The sequence below is a fragment of the Condylostylus longicornis genome, unplaced genomic scaffold (genome assembly GCF_029603195.1).
Source record: "Condylostylus longicornis isolate FDR11 unplaced genomic scaffold, ASM2960319v2 ptg000040l, whole genome shotgun sequence".
Lineage (NCBI taxonomy): Eukaryota > Metazoa > Arthropoda > Insecta > Diptera > Dolichopodidae > Condylostylus > Condylostylus longicornis.
Genome location: NW_026578009.1, coordinates 16,450,248 through 16,471,180, shown reverse-complemented (window position 1 = coordinate 16,471,180; position 20,933 = coordinate 16,450,248). Strand labels below are relative to the sequence as shown.

General features: G+C 26.0%; 4 protein-coding genes across 4 annotated transcripts; 2 read left to right on the top strand and 2 right to left on the bottom strand.

The window, feature by feature from the left end:
• The first annotated feature begins 8,524 nt into the window (after nucleotides 1-8,524).
• LOC129609704 (uncharacterized) lies at nucleotides 8,525-9,424 on the top strand. Its single transcript, XM_055521811.1, has one exon. The coding sequence runs from the start codon at nucleotides 8,596-8,598 to the stop codon at nucleotides 9,265-9,267; it is 672 nt and encodes a 223-aa protein (XP_055377786.1). The 5' UTR covers nucleotides 8,525-8,595; the 3' UTR covers nucleotides 9,268-9,424.
• Nucleotides 9,425-9,464: 40 nt separating this feature from the next.
• On the bottom strand, nucleotides 9,465-10,903 carry LOC129609703 (uncharacterized). Its single transcript, XM_055521810.1, has 3 exons — nucleotides 10,583-10,903; nucleotides 10,482-10,516; nucleotides 9,465-10,432 (listed from the first exon to the last, which is right to left on the bottom strand). Exons 1-3 carry the CDS (start codon nucleotides 10,623-10,625, stop codon nucleotides 9,647-9,649), a joined length of 864 nt encoding a protein of 287 aa, XP_055377785.1. The 5' UTR covers nucleotides 10,626-10,903; the 3' UTR covers nucleotides 9,465-9,646.
• A 2,096-nt stretch (nucleotides 10,904-12,999) lies between these two features.
• On the bottom strand, nucleotides 13,000-16,047 carry LOC129609670 (zinc finger protein 234). The gene is made up of 3 exons (XM_055521755.1): nucleotides 15,846-16,047; nucleotides 13,466-15,747; nucleotides 13,000-13,145 (listed from the first exon to the last, which is right to left on the bottom strand). The coding sequence occupies exons 1-2, from the start codon at nucleotides 15,978-15,980 to the stop codon at nucleotides 14,068-14,070; spliced, it is 1,815 nt and encodes a 604-aa protein (XP_055377730.1). The 5' UTR covers nucleotides 15,981-16,047; the 3' UTR covers nucleotides 13,000-13,145; nucleotides 13,466-14,067.
• A 3,433-nt stretch (nucleotides 16,048-19,480) lies between these two features.
• On the top strand, nucleotides 19,481-20,353 carry LOC129609761 (RING-box protein 2). The gene is made up of 2 exons (XM_055521878.1): nucleotides 19,481-19,639; nucleotides 19,814-20,353. Exon 2 carries the CDS (start codon nucleotides 19,822-19,824, stop codon nucleotides 20,134-20,136), a length of 315 nt encoding a protein of 104 aa, XP_055377853.1. The 5' UTR covers nucleotides 19,481-19,639; nucleotides 19,814-19,821; the 3' UTR covers nucleotides 20,137-20,353.
• The last annotated feature ends 580 nt before the right edge of the window (nucleotides 20,354-20,933 follow it).

The window sequence follows — 20,933 nt, the reverse complement described above, 5'->3', positions numbered from 1 at the left end:
TCAACAGTCGTTCTGACAATGAAATTTCTGTTAGAACTGCCAAAATTAATTTTGAAAAAAATGGATAATGGATGTTCCACTACCAACTATTCGTAAAAAATTTTCATAATTTGAATTCAGGTGTTTTTGACAATTCATTATTGTAGTAAAATAAGTAAAAATTTGGAATGAGGCTAATAGAACAGATTTGTTTAAAGAATATTATAATATAAAAATAAAACTATTGTTTCATAGTTAAAATGGAAATAAAAACAAACGCTTTATATTGAAATTTAATATTAATATCCATCTATTCCTCCCAATTTTCTGCCGCTGTGCTTTTAACTTTATTTTAAATCAAAAGTTTCTCATAGACAGATATAAATTGTCCTATAATGGGATTAGCAATGAGCAAAGAGAAACAAGGACGTAATTTCTCGCAAAAAGAAAAAGAATTATTATTTAAAAAAAAATAAAAACCGCACGGAAAACTTAAAAAATCTTTAAAAACTTTATAAATATGGGAGAAAGTCAAATTTCAAAGTATTTATCAAACATAAATAAATATTTTTTGGTTATACAAAAAACCAAAAATTTTGATTTTGGATTATAAAAATGTGAAACTTAGAAAAACCAATTGTGAATCAATTTTATTTATTTTATTTTAGTTTTAATTGAAAAGGTTTAAAAAAAAAATTGTTGATGAAAAATTTTTTTCAAAAATAAATCCTTCTGACATAAGAAAAACATATGTTTTGACAGATTATTTTAATTAGTTTTAAAACTCTAAATTTTACTTTACAAAACTTGGAAAAACTTTAAACATTAAATATTATCCCAGACGCTTTGTATGCAAAAATTTTAGCAAGTTTTTAAAAAAGTCTTTCTCATCAACTTTTCAAAATTAAAATTGAGGAATTATTTGCGAAAGCTGATTTTAATTTTGGTTGTAATGTATTCTTACCAAACTGTCAAATTTTGACGTAATGACAGAAATAATTTTAATCTGATATGCAAACGGTCATCAAACTTTATCGTAGATTTAATCTTCATCATACATACATATTTAATCGTCGGACATACATATGCATGTGTTCATAGTAAACACTATATGTTAAACCTACCTAAATTCATAATAGCGCTGTGAGTTTAAAAAAGGTTTCAGTTTAGGCTCAAATTCCGATCGATCATCAGAACCAAATAAAATTTTATGCTCTTACCGGGGTATAGATTTCAGTTCTAATTTTCCAAAAAATTATCGCTAGTTTTTTTGAAAGAGTGAAAAAAAACTTTGACAAATTTCCATATACAAAAAAATACAATATCATACGAAAACATATTTCAAACTATGTATGTATACATAAAAATGATTGGAATTTATAAATTTTATAATGTGGCTTATTCTGAATATCAAATTACTAAGTGATATTATCTAAAAGTGATATTTATCATAAAAGTTTCAACAACTTTATTATAGACACGAATCATTTGTATAAATTGATTTGTGTTTTCAATAATAATATCGAACTTTTTACAATAATTATCACTATCACTTAGTGATTCGATACTCAGGATAAATTCCAATGTACATACACTCATACACCCTCGCTTAACGAAAGCTTCTTATACGGAATTTCGGTTTTATGGAATTCAAAAAACACACCAAAGTCTCTTTTTACGGAAAAAAAATTCGATTTACGGAAAATTTTTAAAATGCTAATAATAAAAATAGTCTAAAAAATTACAATTTAAAAAAAAAAACTTAAATCTAGAAGTTTTGTTGTTTAAATATTCATACATATATGTTCAATATTATGTAGATCCATAAAAACCATTGTGATTATGTATATGTAGTATATGTACTCTAACGTTTTAAATGAAACTGAGATCAGAATAAAATAGTGCAAAAAATTTATATATACCTATAATTGCTTTTTTTTTTCAAGAATTAAAATTTCTTGTTGCCTAATGTTGTAATAATAACAATATCCCACTATATTTTTTGCAAATTAAAAGAAATATATGTACCTATATAAGTTTAGGTAAAAAATTATGTGGTTGTAACGTAATGTAAGTAAAAAGATTCATGTATTCATTGTATTAATGACTAATTGAAGCGGTAAGTGGACAAACGGGTTAACTTACATTTGTATCTTAACATTTTTTTTCATTAACAAATTGTAAAAATATTAATTTTTTTGTTACTTAACTCCTATGTGCACTGTCAACCTCGTCTTCTATTAAGTTTCTAGCTATAAGAGTAATCACAGTTGAAAGTACATGATATTTAATGATGTTCTATGAGAGCAACTCGGTTTTCGTCAAAATGTTAGGCCCTTTGTCCACTTACATCTTCAATTCTCTTTGGAAAACACATTTTTTAATTTAATTTAACTTTCGATGGATGGGTAAAATTATTTTTGACTTTAAAAATATTTTGTAAAAGAGAATACCTATGTAAATTATGAGTTGAGTTAAACCAAAAACTAAAAACACTGAAATTTTATAACATCTGCAGTGGTTGCTCGAATATTTGTTTTTCCCCAAAACCAACTTGTTTTTAGTATATACAAGGAAAACGTTTTTGGGTTAAATGCGCAAACGTATATACATACATATGTATATGTTAAACAAATAAAATTCAGTTGCAAAAATATGACAATAAGGCAATGTACTTCAGTTAAATATACACATGAAAACAGATATTTAAATAAACATTTCATAAAACAAATTATTTTTCAATATTGCAATCAGTCAAGTTTTAAATTTATTTCAATTATAACGTTTCCGTGCTTTATAATACGTTAAAATGAAATTATTTCCTATTTTGTTAATTGTAGTTTACATTTCTGTGGTAAGAGTTCTATTTCATAACAACAAAGCAAAATTTTTTTCTTTCATTTCATTTCTTTTTTTTTAGTCTGTAACAGTTGGTCAAGATCAAGCAAATGATACATTTTTATTTGCTAATGATGATGACGTTTTTCCAAAGTATAGTTGTTGTAATATTTTATACTCTGTGCAAGATTGTAAAAATCAATTGATATGCCAATTATGTTCTTTCTTGAATGATATTGCACAAGCTATGTCGAATTCAATTCAAAACTATCTGCCGAATTACTTATACTATTGCATAACAAGTTTCTTTTATAGTGTATCAGGTCAAGTTTGTGGCTTGGTTCCCTATTGGTATTGCTACAATGGGCCATGGATTTTTGCAGAACCAGCAGTCGCATCATCCGCAGCCCTTCATTAATAGTATAAACGTTATAAACTTTAAAACTTGTAAATTCTAAATAAAATTTCGACATTTTAATATACAGAATATTAATTATATACATATGTTAAACCAATATAATATTATTTTTTTTTATATTCAATGTTTAATAATTTTGTTATAACTTAAAAATAAAATATGAGAAAACTACAAGGCATTTATTTTTTTCAATAAAAGTAATTATTTTACATTTTATTTATAAATAGATATGGTTAAGTTGCCTATCATTATTTAGGTGAGTATTATTTTTTGTAGTGAAGTACCTACCTTAATTAATTTTTCACTTTTCTAATAATTTTAATTTACTGATGCTATTTTAATGGCAACCATCAAGAGAATTAAGCATTCCCAAAAATTTTTGAATACATACATATGTACATACATACGAGTATAATCTACAAATTCAAAAGATTTAAACGAGAAACGTTGTGAAACAAAATTACAAAATATTGTAAGGAAAACCTAATTGTTTTTCTTAATTATCTAATATTATCTTAATCCTTTATCCTTAATTTACATTATATCGCGTAATTTGAATAATTAAAACCTATGCTATTCACTTTTTTAACAAATCAAAAGTGCTCAAACTGTTTGTTCGGCTGCAATTTTAGATTTATATAAATAGATCTTTTGAATAAACAAAAATTTTTATCTGTACCCTCGCCTTCTCAAAATTTATAGTCCCTCAAAATCCTAAAAATACTATTTTTTGACAATTTAGTGTATCAAAACCCCAAATCCTTTTTAAATTCCGCAAAAGTAGGAAAGTATGAACTTGGTTCCTATACCGCAAAACAGCATAATTCGAGTATTATAACGACAAAACCTACAAATTTTTAACATAGATTTTTTGTAAGATTACTAGTTGCAGTGTAGTCTAATATCTTAATCGGAATTAAATTGTTTGCAATCTGTCTCCACCTTCCAAGTTTATCCAAAAAAATTAGCTAAATATGAATTTTTCTTTTTTATTTGAGGTTCTTATATTTTCGCATTAAAATACATATACGAGAGTATGTATTCTCTAAAAGCGAAAAACGAAGAGTTAAGTTCTTTTATCAAAAAAATATAATTTCTTATCCTGGCTTAATACAAATTTTAGTCAATATTATATTCAAGGGAAGAGTATGGTACTTTACTTGATTCCAACTTATTTATTACGATTAAATTTTGTAATTTAGTTAAGTTATGAATTTGTAATTATGCATTCCAATAATAAAGTATTAATATTCAATTCAGCTATAATATATTGTATTTGTCCAATTTTTAATTAATATATTATTACTGTAATTTCGGTGTTAAAAGTTCACTCTCTATTCTTCAAGCTTTTTAGAGAAGTACATATATATGTCATAGTTATTATACATATATTTGCTATATGTTAATTAGATTTTTCTAACATTCATCAGTCCCAATGTAATTCAGAATAGAAAGAATATTTATTTTATTTAACTTTATTCAAAAAATAACAAAAAAACATAAAAATTATAAAGAAAGCAATTTGTATAAATTTTAGTTATCGGGATTGCAAACTCTTTGTGAAACAGAATACATGAATGTTGCAATACAGTCAAATAAATATGATGGAATGTAACATTTCAATGGTTCCATTGATGCATCAACATAAGTTTGAATTAATGAACACAAATTCTCCATTGAGTATATATAACATTCTTCAACAAAGTTTAACAATTCATCACAATCACACTGGCAAAATGTAGTGTTACAGGGCGCTGGGTTTTGATCAGAATCGTCAGAAGACACCTAAATATATAATATATTAAATAAATATAATTTAATTATTTAAAATTGTGATTTAAAATATTTATTACTTCAATTGTGAAAATAATTAAAATACAAAATATCACAATTTTTCCGATAAACATTTTGATTGAATGATAAATTTTTCAAAATGATAATAATTTTTTAGTATAACCGATTCAAAACTCTTTTAAGGGATAGGTTTTGTTTTTATCCTGTAATCCAATTTTTATTATTTATAGGATATACTGTTATACAGCAATTAGTGAAATACTATTATACATTCTTATTTTAATAAATACATGGATGTTTAATATTATGAAGTATTTTTTTTTAAAACAGACTTGATAAATAAAAAAACGTTAATAAAGAACAATTCGATGTGCGCAAAAATATTTAAAAATTCATGTCAAAGAAATTAAATTTTTCGGAGTTCGAATTCAAGTTTTCGACCAAAATCGGCTACATGAAGCCACTAACTACTTAATAGATAAAAATCTACTTTTTAAACTAAACAAAAAGTTTCTATAAATTTTTATTAATATTTTTTTATTTTATATTTTATATATAACAAGAGAAAAATAAACCATGTAAAAAATTTACAGGAGAATTTTGTCTTAGACTGATCTTATTTAAATTTTTTGACAAATCGGCATATCTTGAACAAATAATTTTTGCATCTTGAAATCAGTCATAGATTAATAGTAGATTTTAAAATTTCGCTGCTAAAGTAATGGGGCTTATTCTGAGTATCGAATTACTAAGTTATAGTGATATTTATCGTAAAACTTTCAAAAACTTTTATTATAAACACGAACTATTTTCATAAATTGATTTGTATTTGCGAAAATAATATCGAACTTTTTAATATAATTATTAAGTAGTAATTAAGGTAACGATATTTTTTAGCACAACAATCGAGAAACTAAAATTGAAAATTTAATTTAAATAAAGAACAGACATAAAAAAATTAAGTGTGTGTAGTTTTCTCTGTAAAATAATTTCTTTTTGTGTAAGACTAAAAAATATTTTATAAATCTAAATAAAAAGGTTCTTTCTATGTACTCGTCAACAAAAAAATTCTTTTAAAAAAAGCTTTTAAATGTCTTTAATAAATATAAAATTTCAATTAAAATTCGTCAGTTAACTTTAATTATTATCACCACATACATCGAATAAAATTAAAAAATTCTTAAAAAATGCTAATAAAAACATCAAATTTGGCTATTTTTGCTTTAGTTTTTGGCATTTTTATATTGGTAAGTTAAGTTTTTTTTTACTTAAAATACAAAAGTATGTACTTATGTGAATTTTTTTTTGTTTTTATTACTAAAGGTGACTTATGCTCAAGATGACGAAGGTTCCAGACCGCAACCTCCAGTAAGTTGCAGTTGCGACAAGGGTTGCGATTGTTATTCAATATACGCATTTGCTCCAACTGCAGTCAACCAAATTTTATCCACGTTCTGTTTTGTAATGAGATCATTATTTTCATGTCTGCTTTATGCTTTTAGTCATTATTTGCCAGCTGACCTAATACCATGTATCAGGAAGTTTTTCCAACAATTATCTTCCCAACTATGTCTATTAAGTGTAATTGAAAACTATTAAAGTCAAGTCACATATATGTGTACTAATGTAAATTATTCAAAGAAATATAAAAGAACACTATGACAAACTATACATAGCTAAGTTCTTTAAGGAAATATTAACTAATTGATTGCAAATAAAACTAAGAATATTTATAGAACGTATGTAATACAATTTATTTAAAATTTTATCTATACTTATAGCTTTCCATAAAATTTGATGAAATGAACATGTATATTTTAATTTGTAGTTACGTAATAGCACCTTCACAATTATTAACATATCATATAAGTTTAGTTAAATTTTTTTTTTCTTACATTTAGTTTATTTACATATTTTATTTTTCTTGCTTTAGAAATATTGCATACTTCTTTTTTTCTTAAAGTGTAAGTGAATTTGGGTTTTGAAATTGGACAAGCAAATTGATTTATACATAGCTTTGTTCCAGTATTTTTAGTGATGAGAATTTTAAATAGACTAAAAATAACCAATTTTTTCCAAATATCAATCAAAAATAATTCAATTTTTCTCGATTTCAAAAGCTCTTGCTTCATTTGAAGCATTAAGGGCATGATTTTTACCGTTGGTATGAATTTTATTTTAATAAAAGATGTGAATAGTTAATTTCTGAGCTAATGAAAACCTATTCTAATGAATAAAAAAATAAATTACTATTGACGGTAATTTTTGAATAAAAATCCTTATTCCACTAATTAAATATTCATTTTTTCAACAAACCATTATATCTAAAAAAAAACCGTCCAAAAGATGTTTTTATGTTCTAAATGACATTTCAATATTTAAATTGACCATTTGTTGACATTGATAACGTAATTGGTTTAAGAGATATAAGCTTTTAAAAATTTTTAATTTTTATCTTTATTTCTTGTTTCATTCTATGCTACGGTGTCACAAAGTACGAAGCCGTTATCTAGAGCCACCTAATTGCTAAACAAGCCGTTTTATTTTATTCAAAAAAATAGTGAACTAAGGCTACCGGGAAAACAACTGTAAATGTTGTGTAAAGTATATATTTTTTTTCACACTCCACTTGGGAGCATCGAAATCTTCTACTTGACTTTAGAGTCAAGCATCCAAGTTATTGAGTATTAAAATAAGTAAATGAACATATTTGTGCAATGCTTTTTGCATCACATTTGTATTCTTTTTACTTGTTCTTTAAATAAACTTTTACAGTAGCTGCAGCATTTCCTTGCAATTGTATCTGACTGACGTCCTTTTTAATATATAGAATACATATAAAGAAAATATTAAAGTAAGTATATACATATAAAATAAATATTTAAAATTATATGAAATTTTCGCCTAGAACCAGGTGAAAATATTGCTGCAAATTTAACCGTCGGCAGTAAAATAACCAAAATGTCACTTAATAATTTTTAAATATTATCTCTGTGAAATTTAAACCTGTTTTCGAGCAAGTAAAGCGTGATCCGAGCTATGCTAAGATGTTAAAAATGAAAACGAACTTTCAACTCTGAACACTGTGATATACAAAACAAACAAGCATCTATATTTTGATAGTACTGAATTTGCTTTGATGTAAAAAAAAAATTGAAAAAACGCCGTTTGAATCTTGATTTTTGCAGTGGTCAAGTTTTGAAATGCGTCTTTGAATCTTGATTATCTTTATAATTTTAAGAAGTATTTATTAACAATCAAATTTTCATTCATTTGGAAAGCAGAATCAACAAATCCTCCGTATAGATAAACAAATTTGTTATTTACTCCGCTTTATAACTTATAATCGGCTGAATTACACAATTAACTCATAAAATGTTTTTGTTGCGACCAGCTGTATTTTTCAAACTTCCCATCATTGATAATCGATTGACTTTTGCTTAAAGAGTCAGTGTCAAACTAATTTGTTGTCATTAATTAAAGTTGGTAAAGCAGTTTAACAGCAAATTTAAAACTTTCAAACTCAAATTTTAAAAAAATTTAACTAAAAGATTTCAAAAAATACTATGGCAGATGCAGCTAATTTAAAAGATTTATTGAGTTCTGGAAACACAGAAGAACTAAAAATTATACGTGATAAAGAGCTTCACAGATATCAAACCAATAAGATTCTAATTGATATATTAAAATCAGGTGCAAACAAACAATTTGAAGGTTTTTCTCCGATCTTAAGCAAGTCTCTTAAAATATTAAATATCAAAGACTATGTTAAATTGGAGAGTGATATGCCACTACTTGGATTAGATACTATGAATATTACATTGCCTTATTCTGAGAAAAAAATTATTAAAAATTTTGTTGTGCAGAAAATGAAAGAACAAATACAACCCCTTTTGGAATATATAAGTTTTACAAAACAAAAATATCCGGATGTATTCAATTTAAAAGAAAAACAAATGGAGATCCTTGCCTTAGAAGAAAAACGACATAGTTCAGTGTTAAATTTAATGGATATAAGAAAGAAAAAATTGCTCATACTCCAAAATATTTTGGATATTAAGCTAAGTCCGTATCTTCAGAAAGAAATTAGATTGATGTGTACCGAATATAAATCAAATCTACAAAAAATCAACTTGTTGAATAGCTATATTGCTCAGGAATTTGTTTCAAGCTGTGATTATACTGACAAAGCATTGAAGGAAATCAACGCCTGCATAGATACTGAGCTTGAGAATTAATAATAGAAAATCAAGTTTCACGATCTATTCATATATGAAGCTCTTAACATGACAATTTTAATATTTAATTTAATAGTACCAATACTACACATATTGAACACATATTGAATGTATAAGTAATAAATTGGAAATGACTTAGTAATGCAATACCTTAAAAGTATCAGTTTCAATTATAATTTCAATAACAGGTGTACATCTTTCATTGTGCTTTTGAATAAAATTTATTTACACGTTTTTAATACTTAAATTATTCACAGATTCAAGACTTAGCCCTTACAAAATCTTATTAAATATATGTAATTTGCATGCATAAAGGAAAATAGGTTCATGCATATTATACATTCCAAAATAACAATATATTTTTACTATTTTCTATTAACTATGAGTATTGCTCAACATGGTCAAATTTTTCCGATGTTACCAATTCTTCTTGGCGAGACTCATCTTGCTCCTCATGAACTTCTGCAATTTGTTGAAGCGATTGCGATTGAGCTATTTGCTGATACTTTCTTAAAACTCCCAATAAATCGTATTTAGCATCTAATCTATATTCCTCAGGCACCTTACGAAACTCCTTTACAAGAGATAATATGAAAAGTCGATCGTAGTCCTCATTTCTTTCATTTTCAATAATTTTCATTGAAGTTTTTGGAGTATATGATTGATTAATATAAGCAATAGGAAGTTTTCTGTCACGAATTGTCGAACGTCTTTGTGGAGCGAATTTTCTCTTTGGAAATGGTTCCATTACTATATTTTCTGTAGTTTCAACTGATAAGTGTTGATCTTCTTTAACCTGATTAGTACGACCAACAACTATCAGTTCATTCAACGCGTCATTATCCAAAACTTCTGTAAATTGACCAATATCATATTGAGGTTGCCTTTCTTCATTTTGTTGTTGAGGTTCGCTTTTAATCGTATTTGACTTTCTTTTGTGTGTTACACCCCTTTCAGGCATAATACTATGATATGCTTTTAAATGAGTATAAAAATTACTAGTGGCTGTTGAGGCGGAATACTGTTTTAATTTTTGTGTACGAAAACAAGGTAAACAGTAAAAATTTTTGTTATCAATACATGATGTTCCTCTCATCAAGTGCCCGAAATAATCCCAAACATTACTGGCATATTTCTTACTAGCAGCTTGACTCATAGGATAAACCTAAAATATTTTTATGAATACGATAAACATTACATTCAAATAAATTTACGTTAAGTGAATCCCAATCTGGCTCCTCCTCATATACTAAAATAAAAATGGATTTAGTCAAATAAAAAACTATAGGAAATTTTATAATTTGAGGTTTCTTACCAATATTCATGTCAACTTTCTTTTTCTTCATGGATTTTTCCATTTCTTTTTAATTCTTTTTATTTTCGATTATCTGAAAATTTTCAGCTTAAAAATCTTGAATAAAAATATAAGTGACGCCAAAGTTTAAGAAAAAAATTGTGCTGCGACTATTTTGTCAAAAATGGCAGCTGAGTGATGAAAAGAGTCGTCCACTCGTCAACAAAATATAAAAAATGGCGGCTTGTCAATAAATAATTGGGTGTAAGATTTAAATCATTTGAGAGTCTTTCTTAGTTTCTTTGTTTTATTAAAGATTTTCGAATATCTTGAAAGTTAGTACATTATTTATATGTACGTTCTATATAAAAATATTTTTCGTGACTGCAACTGAATATTTTTCGATTTGTTTAATTTGCAAAATAAATAATAATTATTGACAAAGCCGTTTGTTTTCTCCAATAATTTTTGCGTCGACTCGATGCAAATAATTTTTGACATTACGGACTTACAACTATTAAAGTTAGTTATAGCGTTGCAGTTCATAACTATCTAAAATAGTGTAAACAACAGTAATTTAAAATTTCGGCTTTAAGTTTGTTTGTGATGCTTAGGTTAATATGTATACTTCGAATATTTGTTTTACTTAAATATTTTTAATAACTCGTGTGAATAAAATGTGTGTATTCATTAAAGTTGTTTTTGTAACACTGTAACACTGTAATCTTTAAAACTTAATATGTGTAATTAATTAAACTAAGTTTAACGGTAATTATCAAAATATAAACATTATAACAAATATAATCTCTTTTTGGGAATAATGCACGTTTAAGTTTTTTTTACATACGATTTTAACTTCTTTTAAGGATTCAATTATAATTCTGTTAAAAATTAATTTCAATAATAAATTTTAACATGTATTAATAACTATCCAAAAAACATTTTTGACAATTTTGTCACGCCCTCCACAAGAGTTTAAGTACATACATATGTATATTTTTTCAAAATATTTTCGAGTAAACACCAGATGGGAATTCCGGACAACTTTTAGTATATTATTTTCATTTAGCTTTTATCTTTATGATTTTATTTGTGACCATTTCAAAAATTTTTACATAAGAACAATAGACGCACTACATTAATAGACTGGCAGTAAATTTTCACTTTCCCGTAAAATTTTATAATTTGTGAACTTAGATATTTTTGACAATTTTTGTTATGTTAAGATGCCACAAAGGAGACGATGTACATGCATGCATACATATTATAGTCTTGCATAAAATTAGAAGAAAAATGTATGTTAGCAAATTTTTATGAAATTTTACTGTTTTTATGAAAAACATGCTAACTAGATCTTTCTAGATTTCAATAAAAATTCAAGACTTTACAAAGAATTAAAAAAAAGGTTTTTTAGTTACAGCTAAATCTAAGTTTGCACTAAACATAAAATTTTACTAAGAATTTTTTTTCGAAAAATTTTTTAAAGCTTTTCATGTCCGCTATTTCATTGATATGATATGCCTTTGACCGATGGGGTAAATTATATTTACAGTTTATAAATTAACAAATATTGATCAAATGCTTCTTGCAGCATGTTCAAAATTCGTCCTTACACAGCCCCACGTTTTCCAAATTTTTAATTTCAATAATAATAAGAGTCGTTTGTAGTACTTAAAAAATTTTCACAAACTTATTTTCAGAAATTCTAATATTATACATATCACTAATGTACTCGACTTATAATCTATGTACATATGTCTGTATGTATATAAATCTTGAATATTACATTACTAGAACAAGAGATACATTTGTACATTGGTTGGCAATTGAACCTATAATTATGTACTTATTCCCAGCAAGAAATTTTTTTTCTAAATACGAATTGGATTCGACTTGGAAGATATCATTATGCTCCATGATTTGGCCTTTTCATTGAAGACAATTAGATCGTATGTCGCAAATGGTCCACGCAACCACTTCTCTCAGAAGACGAATATAACGAAGCTGAATAACTGAATTCAAAATCTGTGAAATCGTTTATTTATTGCGAAGAAGTTACAAAGGGATTTCAGTTCTATATCGCTTAAAGGAGAGAAATTCGATTCTTCTTTTTCACTTCTTGAATATACATACATACATATACACGACACCGTTTTCTTACCACCAAAGAGACGAATTGGAGCCGCCTAAATTTCTTATAGGGGATATTTCTTTGTACAAGTTAATTGTCCAAATCATGAAATCAAATAGAAATAAATCATTACTTAATGTAAGCAAATAATATGTATTATCGCCAATAATGTGCAAAACACATTGACATTATTTGAACACATCAAGCAGTTATGTACTTAACCGTTTAAATTTTAAAATTCCCTCCTTCTTTGCGGCTATATATTAAAAGATTTATAAAAACTAAACCTATTACACAAAAAATACTATAAAATTTAAACATTTTCTTTATTATGTGTTTATTTGATTTTTCTTTTAGTGATCCGGCGTCCTGCATACAAAAAATATTGCTGTATGATTAGGTCCTTATGGCTTTCCTTTCCAGTTGGGGAAAATTTTGGCATATTTCAAGCACCTAGGAAATTTTGATTAAATTAGTAATATGTCCAGTCATGTATGTCTCGTTGGGACACGAAACAAGTGAAAAATTTCTTATGTGCAATTCTAGATAGCGATAATTTTTTTCTATTTCACACATAGGATATTTAACAATTAATAAAAAAAATATGGCAAGCTGTATATTTGCATTTGTATCTTTTTAAAGATGAAAATATATCTATATATATATACATATATGTATATGAAAATATAAATATATCATACCGCTATTTACATAGCAACCAATTTTTTTTAATTTGTGATAAATATTATAATTTTAATTACACTTTCCCTTACCTTTTGAAAAAAAATATCCTTTAATATTTAATAAATTTATATGTAATATCATTTTCATATCGCCTAGCAAAAAAGCAAGATACACATCCATATCGCACTTTCGACAATTAGCAGGCGTCAATTCGAAATATCTTTCAAGAGATAAAAAAGCAATAACAACTTTGGTTGAATTTTCTTTGGATTTTTTAAGAGATAATAAAGTGATACAAATTTTTTCTTGGATCGCGTTTTTTTGCAGGCCATAAAATAGTTTTAATAGACCAAATTTGATATTAGTTGAATTTTCCTTATGATATAATTTGGAATTGTGCCACCAATATTTCATATAGATGATACCAATACAATAGCAGGCGATATTGCGGACGCGATGTATCGCATAAAATTTAAAAATTGGCTGCGCACATTGAACACTTAGATTGAAAAATCTTTGATCAATATTAATTTTATTGTTTTTCGTTATCCTCAACGGATAAATACATATTTCCACTTAAACCAGATCGGCTTGTTGACCTTCATTTCTATTAACAAAGAGTTATGCATATATTTAAATCATTTAGTAAATTATGTATGAATGATATGTATCGTTCATACATAAACTCAATTTATGTATGAATTTTAAAATGAGATTTTAGGTGTGATATTTGCGAAAACTGTTTGCCGCAAACTGTACACAAATGCGGCCTTTCCTTTTGATGAACGCTCATTACATGTTTCTTCAAATGATCGAGAGTAGCGAAATTCCTATCACACAGGGTACATAAATGATTTTTTACTATCGAATGAATCGCTTTCATATGAGCATTTAGATTTATTTTCGTCAAAAACTTTCTAACACAAAAAGGACATTTTATTCTTTTCGTTCCTTCGTGAGTTTTCATATGATATTGAAGCCCGATAACCGTTTTAAATGCTTTATTGCATAACAAACAGTTCAAGCTTTCATTTTGATGCACAAGTTTTTTATGTACATACATGTCTTTTAAACTTGAAAATTCTTTTTCGCAAATATTGCATAAAAATTTTGGAAGTTCCTTACAGTCTAGCATGGAATCTGCTTTTTTACAATCATGTAATACAAAATTGCTTTTTTCTTTGTATTTTTTTCGACAATATTTGCACACATAAAATATTCCATCAATAGTTTTCAACATTTCTAGTTGTTTTTCTTCTATTCGATTAATGACATTTTTTCCTAAATGTTGTATTTTATGCATTTTCAATTCTTCAATACTTGAAAAATTTTGTAAACAAATATTACAAGACAAAACTTGTATTTTATGATCATGAGCTAGATGAATTAAAATTTCAATTTGACGAACATATCCTTTTTTACAATGTGGGCATTGGTATTGATATATTTTTCCTGTCATTTCCTCATTTGGAAATTTTGGAAGAATTTCACATGCTAAATCAGACATTTTAATTTTGATGTCATCCTCAAAACTTAAATCTAATGCATCCCAGCACTCATTGAACTCAAATGAATTTTCCGTATGCTGATTAAGAAAAAATTCATCGAGGAATTCTACATCCATAGCTTCTTCTAGTTTGCTAGAATCTATTCCTGTATCACTTTTGCCTATGTTACAACACATTTTATATTGCTCAGATATAGAATTTTCTCCATTTTTTTTGTTATTTCGCGTTTCTAATTTTTTAATATTTTGTTTGTCTAAAAAATCAATACTTTCATTGTTGTCCTGATGCTTTTTATTAATATGTTCAACGAGATTTTGCCGCCCAATTAATTCTTTTTGACAAGTTTCACATTTAAATAAACCAAGCTCGGCAAAGTGCTTCTGCTTGCAATGTGTAAATAAACGCCGTTGTGAAAAAAAATTTTCTGTCTTACACTTAAAGCAAATATATTTAGAAAGTTTATGTCCCTCTAGATGCCTCTGTAATATTTCTTCCTGTTCAAACCACACATTACATAAATTGCACAAATTTTTCGTTGTATGAACTTCTTCTTGGTGCTTCTTTAACTGTCGGAGTGTGAGATATTTCTCAAGACATTCATAACAAGAATACATTCTTTTCTCTTTCAGTTTAAAATCTACTTTATTTGCTGATAATTCTGGTTTATTCAATGATACAATTGGCACTTCAATTGGCTTAGGTAGTAGGGGTTTATATTTTCCTTCAGAGTTCTTCTTTTGCTTTAATATTGCCATCAGTTTATTTTTGGTACTATTGGCCATAGTATAGAAACGAAAACTTAATATTATATTATTGGCGCAATTGGAACATACTTCCTTGGGGAGCTCATCATATTCATGTGTCTACGAAAAGATTATTTACTTTTTATTTTCAATGAATAAACGAAATAAAATGAATGTACATATGTATTATAAAAAATTTGATTTCGATGAATTCATACCTGAAATCCCTTAAACACAAGATTTACAATTTCACCTAGAGTATGAAAATTTTCTACAAATACTTTATTGTTAAACAAATTTATTGCTTCTTTCCCTCTAATTTTCAATCCACAAAATCGACAACACGAACCCATCCTTTTTTTGATATCTTTTCGTTTTAATTTTTCTGTAGGTATAAAACCAAATGATTTTATTCTTAAACTTTTTGGCACAATAAGCAAATTTTGTTCAATTATGACATATGTACCATGTCAAACAAAAACAACTCAGAGTAGAAAATTATTGACAGTTGTTTGGAACGTCATTAAACACGAAACTGAAAAATTACATGAAAGTAGTGCTATTACATATTGAAAAAAAAACTACAAGTATCGTATTTTTATGTTAATCTTTTAATTAATTTTTTAAATTAATATTGTCTTCCACTTTTTTGCCTAGTATTCGGTTTCATAACTTAGCATTTCTTTTTGCATTCAGTTTTATCTTTATTTCATAGAAAAATAAGTCGCACAACTTATTATATATTTGTTCGAGTTTTTGAATAAATTTAATTAGCTGCATATTAGTTTCATCGGAAAATTAGCTATCCATTTTTTTCAATTCTCCGTTTCCTGCAATAGCCTGTACGATATTGCTTCAGTTAAATAAAAGGATATAGCTTATGTAATGTTAAATTTTTGATACTATGTAAATTGAATATCGCAAATTTGCGCAATGTTTTACGTTTATTTTGCTTTATTAAATTAATTATTAAAATTTGTATTTCAAAGTTTTGCAATCTACAATCTAAACTTTATTTCTATAGACTATAGAAGTGGTAAGAAGTGTTAAATGTATGAGTATTTTATTTTAAAATAGTTCAAATGTTTAAATGTTTACTTTCAAAAAACGGTCAGAAATGTCAAAAACGAGAAATTTTAGAAAATATTGCTAGTTTATCTGTCCATTCCAAGATCCATTATGATATTGCTACGAACTACGATACGACCCTAAAGAAAATGCTATTCCAAGATACAAATAAAATATTTAATATTCCGGAGTGTCAAAATCAAATGAAAACTTGTTTACTGGTGAAAAAGGAAACCAAAAAAATTTATTTGACACAACGAAAACAAAAATTATTCGAATTTAATACGCTAATAGTGGTGTTAATTGTAAATGAAAAAATATGTGTTTTTCTTAGTTATGTCCGAAGGCTTTTTTTTGAAAAGCAATTTTTTCATCAACAATAATTTTAATTTTTATTTCAAAACTTTTCAGAAACAAAGTAAACAAAAAGATTCACAAATGGTTTTTCCAAGTTTCACACTTTTATAATCCAAAATCAAAATTTTCGGTTTTTGGTGTAACCAAAATATATTTATTTATGTTTGATAAATACTTTGAAAGTTGACGCTTTTCGCCTATGTATTTATAAAGTTTTTAAAAGTTTTTTCAACTTTTTCGTCTGGTTTATTGTTTTTTTTAGATGGAAATTTTTTTTTTTTTTTCCGAGAAATTTCGCCTTTGTTTCTCATTTCGTCAAGTTTTGTCTCAGACAGACTTATCATTTTCTAAATATTAATAGAAATATTTTGAGGAATGCTTTTAATCCTTTCGACATAGATGATATTTTGTAGATTATGAATGTATTTATATGCTTATAAATATATCGTAATATTTATATTGCGTAAAAAAATAATTATACGTTATACAAAAAATTTAATTTCAGGTTTAAAAAAACTTTAAACTAAACGAACAAGCTTTTTAAAATATTTTAAATGAAGTTATGTTGTATTCAGTAACTTGATTGAAATCATTAATACCAATTCACCGTTTATTACGTGTGTTGAGATTTTTTACTTGAGTGTCATCTCGTACAGTCAGTAGTTCAATAAGTCGTTTATATTGTGATTAATTGATTGTAATTTTAGTCCTGTGCATACAAAATTAATAAACAACCTTGCGAAAAAAAAAAAACAGATTTTATTATAAATTACAGAAACTACACTTACATATTAATAAATTTTTGACTTCTTTGTATTATTTATTTTGAAACTTAACTGGAAATGGCTACCGATAATATAACTGTAAAAAGCTACGAATTATTTACGAAGAATGTGATTATTCATAAAATTTCCCTATTAACATTTGTTAAGAAGAAATCCTAGAATAGTAAAATTACGAAAATTCAGAGTCATAATTTATTCATAACTTCTAACATTTAATTTGGAAAATTTTCAGATCTTGAAATACCATTTTTATATTATTCCCGAAAAAAAGCATTACGACGGATCATGGAATAGGTATATAAATTAGTTTTAAACATTTTTTCCAAAGCTTTTTATTGAATTTTGCCGTTCCTCCTTTTCTATTTGTTTTATTATCCATTTATTATTTTTAGGAATATTCTTATTATTTTGGTAATTAATATATTTAAAAACTTCCTTCTTTAAATGTTTTTATATCTACAAAAATTTCTAAATTCAACAGATCCTACAAAATGGTCTAAAAAATTTGCATAGTATTCATTTAACATTGTTTATTTACAGCACCAATATTTCATCTTTAAAAAACTTAAGTACCTAATTGGTTTTTCTGTCTTTCTACTCTCATAATTCTTACAGGCTTTTACTTTACACTTTCCCATTTTTAACATTTTATATAAAAAATGTCGCTCAATAACTTTTGATAATTTTATGCCTTTTTTATTTTTAATTTTTCGTTCTTTGTCTAAACATTACAAAATAAATGAATTTACGAATACAATCGTGTCTAATGACGTCACTCTATAAATTGATTAATTTCGCAACTCATTTTGTTCTCTTGTATTGTTTATGTACCGTGACGTATGTACCTAAGTACTTAGCGTAAGAAAAAAATTATCTAGGCAGAGATTTCATGTGTATATAAAAGCCCATAGATAATATAATTAGGTAAGTAGAATACACACATCTAGCTATTTATGTATTTTAAACTAGTCGATGATACTAGATAGTATATTAAAGGTATTTTAAAATATTTATTTAAAAAATCTGTAAAAAAATTCAAATTTTAAAAATAAAACTCATTAACTTTTTCTCTATTAACATATGTTAAAGCTGCCAAAACTTTCCGTTTTTTGTTTAACCAAAAAATTTTTGTTTATGCTTGATAAATATTTTGAAATTTGACGTTTACCATCTATTTATAATTAAAATTTTTAAAACTTTTTTCAACCTTTCCGTCGGGTTTATTTTTTATGAGAAAATACGTCATTGTTTCTCCTTTCAAATTTTTTTCAAGTTTTATACCAGACAAACCTAATATATAAGCGGTTTTTCTACAAAATATTGTTCAGCCCAAAACACATTAATCTTTTAAATAAAATCACAAAACTTTGTTCTGTGATTTTATTTAAAACTGACTTTTCTAAAAAATAAATTATTTGCGTTTGAAATGTCAACTTCAATTTGATGCGACAAAAAAGAGTACTGAAATTTTGGGTTAACTGTATTTTTAATAAAACAGGAGTTTTTTGGGAATTTTTTGTTTATTTGATAGAAATAAACATGCTCTTCCGCTATTATTTCTTATTCGAGGCTGCTCCAGTCTATTTAACTAATTGTCTATTAATTTAATTTTAAAAATTGAATTCACCCTGTAGACAGCTGGTTTTTGGTGTGTATTACTTATTTTGTCAAACATTATTTACTTAATTTTGACTGGTTTGTTGTACATAGCATTCAACATTAATTAATTGATTTTAATGCAAATTTAATTTGGCAGATCTAATAAATGAAATTGTTATAATAAGTTACTATAGCATAACAGGGTAAATACAATTTTCGTTTTAAATAAAATCCAAATTTTGATTTTTGATATATTTATATGTACAAACAGTATACGTATATACTGCTTGTACATGCATATAATATGCGGATATATGCAAATTATATATCCGTATATGTAAATACATGTTTTCATTTGTAACAAATTTTTCTTTAAGCTTACACAATGGCTGATGAAAACGAAAGTTCTTCGGAAAAATATGAAAAAATGTTCACATTAAAAAAATGGAACGCTGTAGCAATGTGGAGTTGGGATGTTGAATGTGATATATGTGCTATTTGTAGAGTGCAAGTTATGGACGCATGTTTAAGATGTCAAGCAGAAAATAAACGTGAAGTTTTGGGAAAGCAGGATTGTGTGGTAGTTTGGGGAGAATGTAATCACTCTTTTCATCATTGCTGTATGTCACTTTGGGTCAAACAAAATAATAGATGTCCATTATGTCAACAAGAATGGTCAATTCAAAGAATGGGAAAATAGAAAACTAATCTATGATGTACAATATAATTAAAAGAATTAAGTCAAATAGGAAGTACATATATACATACATATTTGCAAAATGAATTTCGTTTTAAAATTTAATAGCAGTTTTTAAAAGCAAATTTATATTGTTTAAACATTTATAATTGAAAGTAAATTTAAGTATTAATATTGATATTGATTTTAATAAAAGTAAGTTTGTGTGACATTTACCAATTTCGAAACTTACCACTCGGTAAAATTGAATTTGATTCGATTTTTGAGAAAAGCTGCATTTAAAATAATTGTACATTCACTGTGTTGAAACCATTGAATATAGTTTAATACCGGTTTAGCTACTGAGAATTAAAGGCAAAAAAAGGACATTATATACGCCTATATAATAAATTTCTACAAAATTGGTAACTTCATATATATTTGATTTGGCAACTTTTACGTTAATTTCCAAATTTATTATTATGGAAATCTTAAATTGCCTATTTAGACTAATTAACATATTTCAAAATGCTTGAATAACAAAATATAACTTAGAAGAACACATTTTTTTGCTAAACAATCACCAAAAAAAAATTTTGAAACAACGGGGTGTTTTTGGCAGAAATAAAAAAATAAAACGCCTTGGATAGGTTTTACTCATTAAAAACGCAGTGATCAGTTGTTTGTTGTGAAGTTCGCGCTTTTAAAGTTTTTTTTTACGTAAATAGTTTAAAATAGTTGAAAAATAGCTCGAAAAAATATTAGTATGCCATAATTTGATTGAAATTATTAAATCTTTTGAAAAAAAAGAGTGCTAGTGG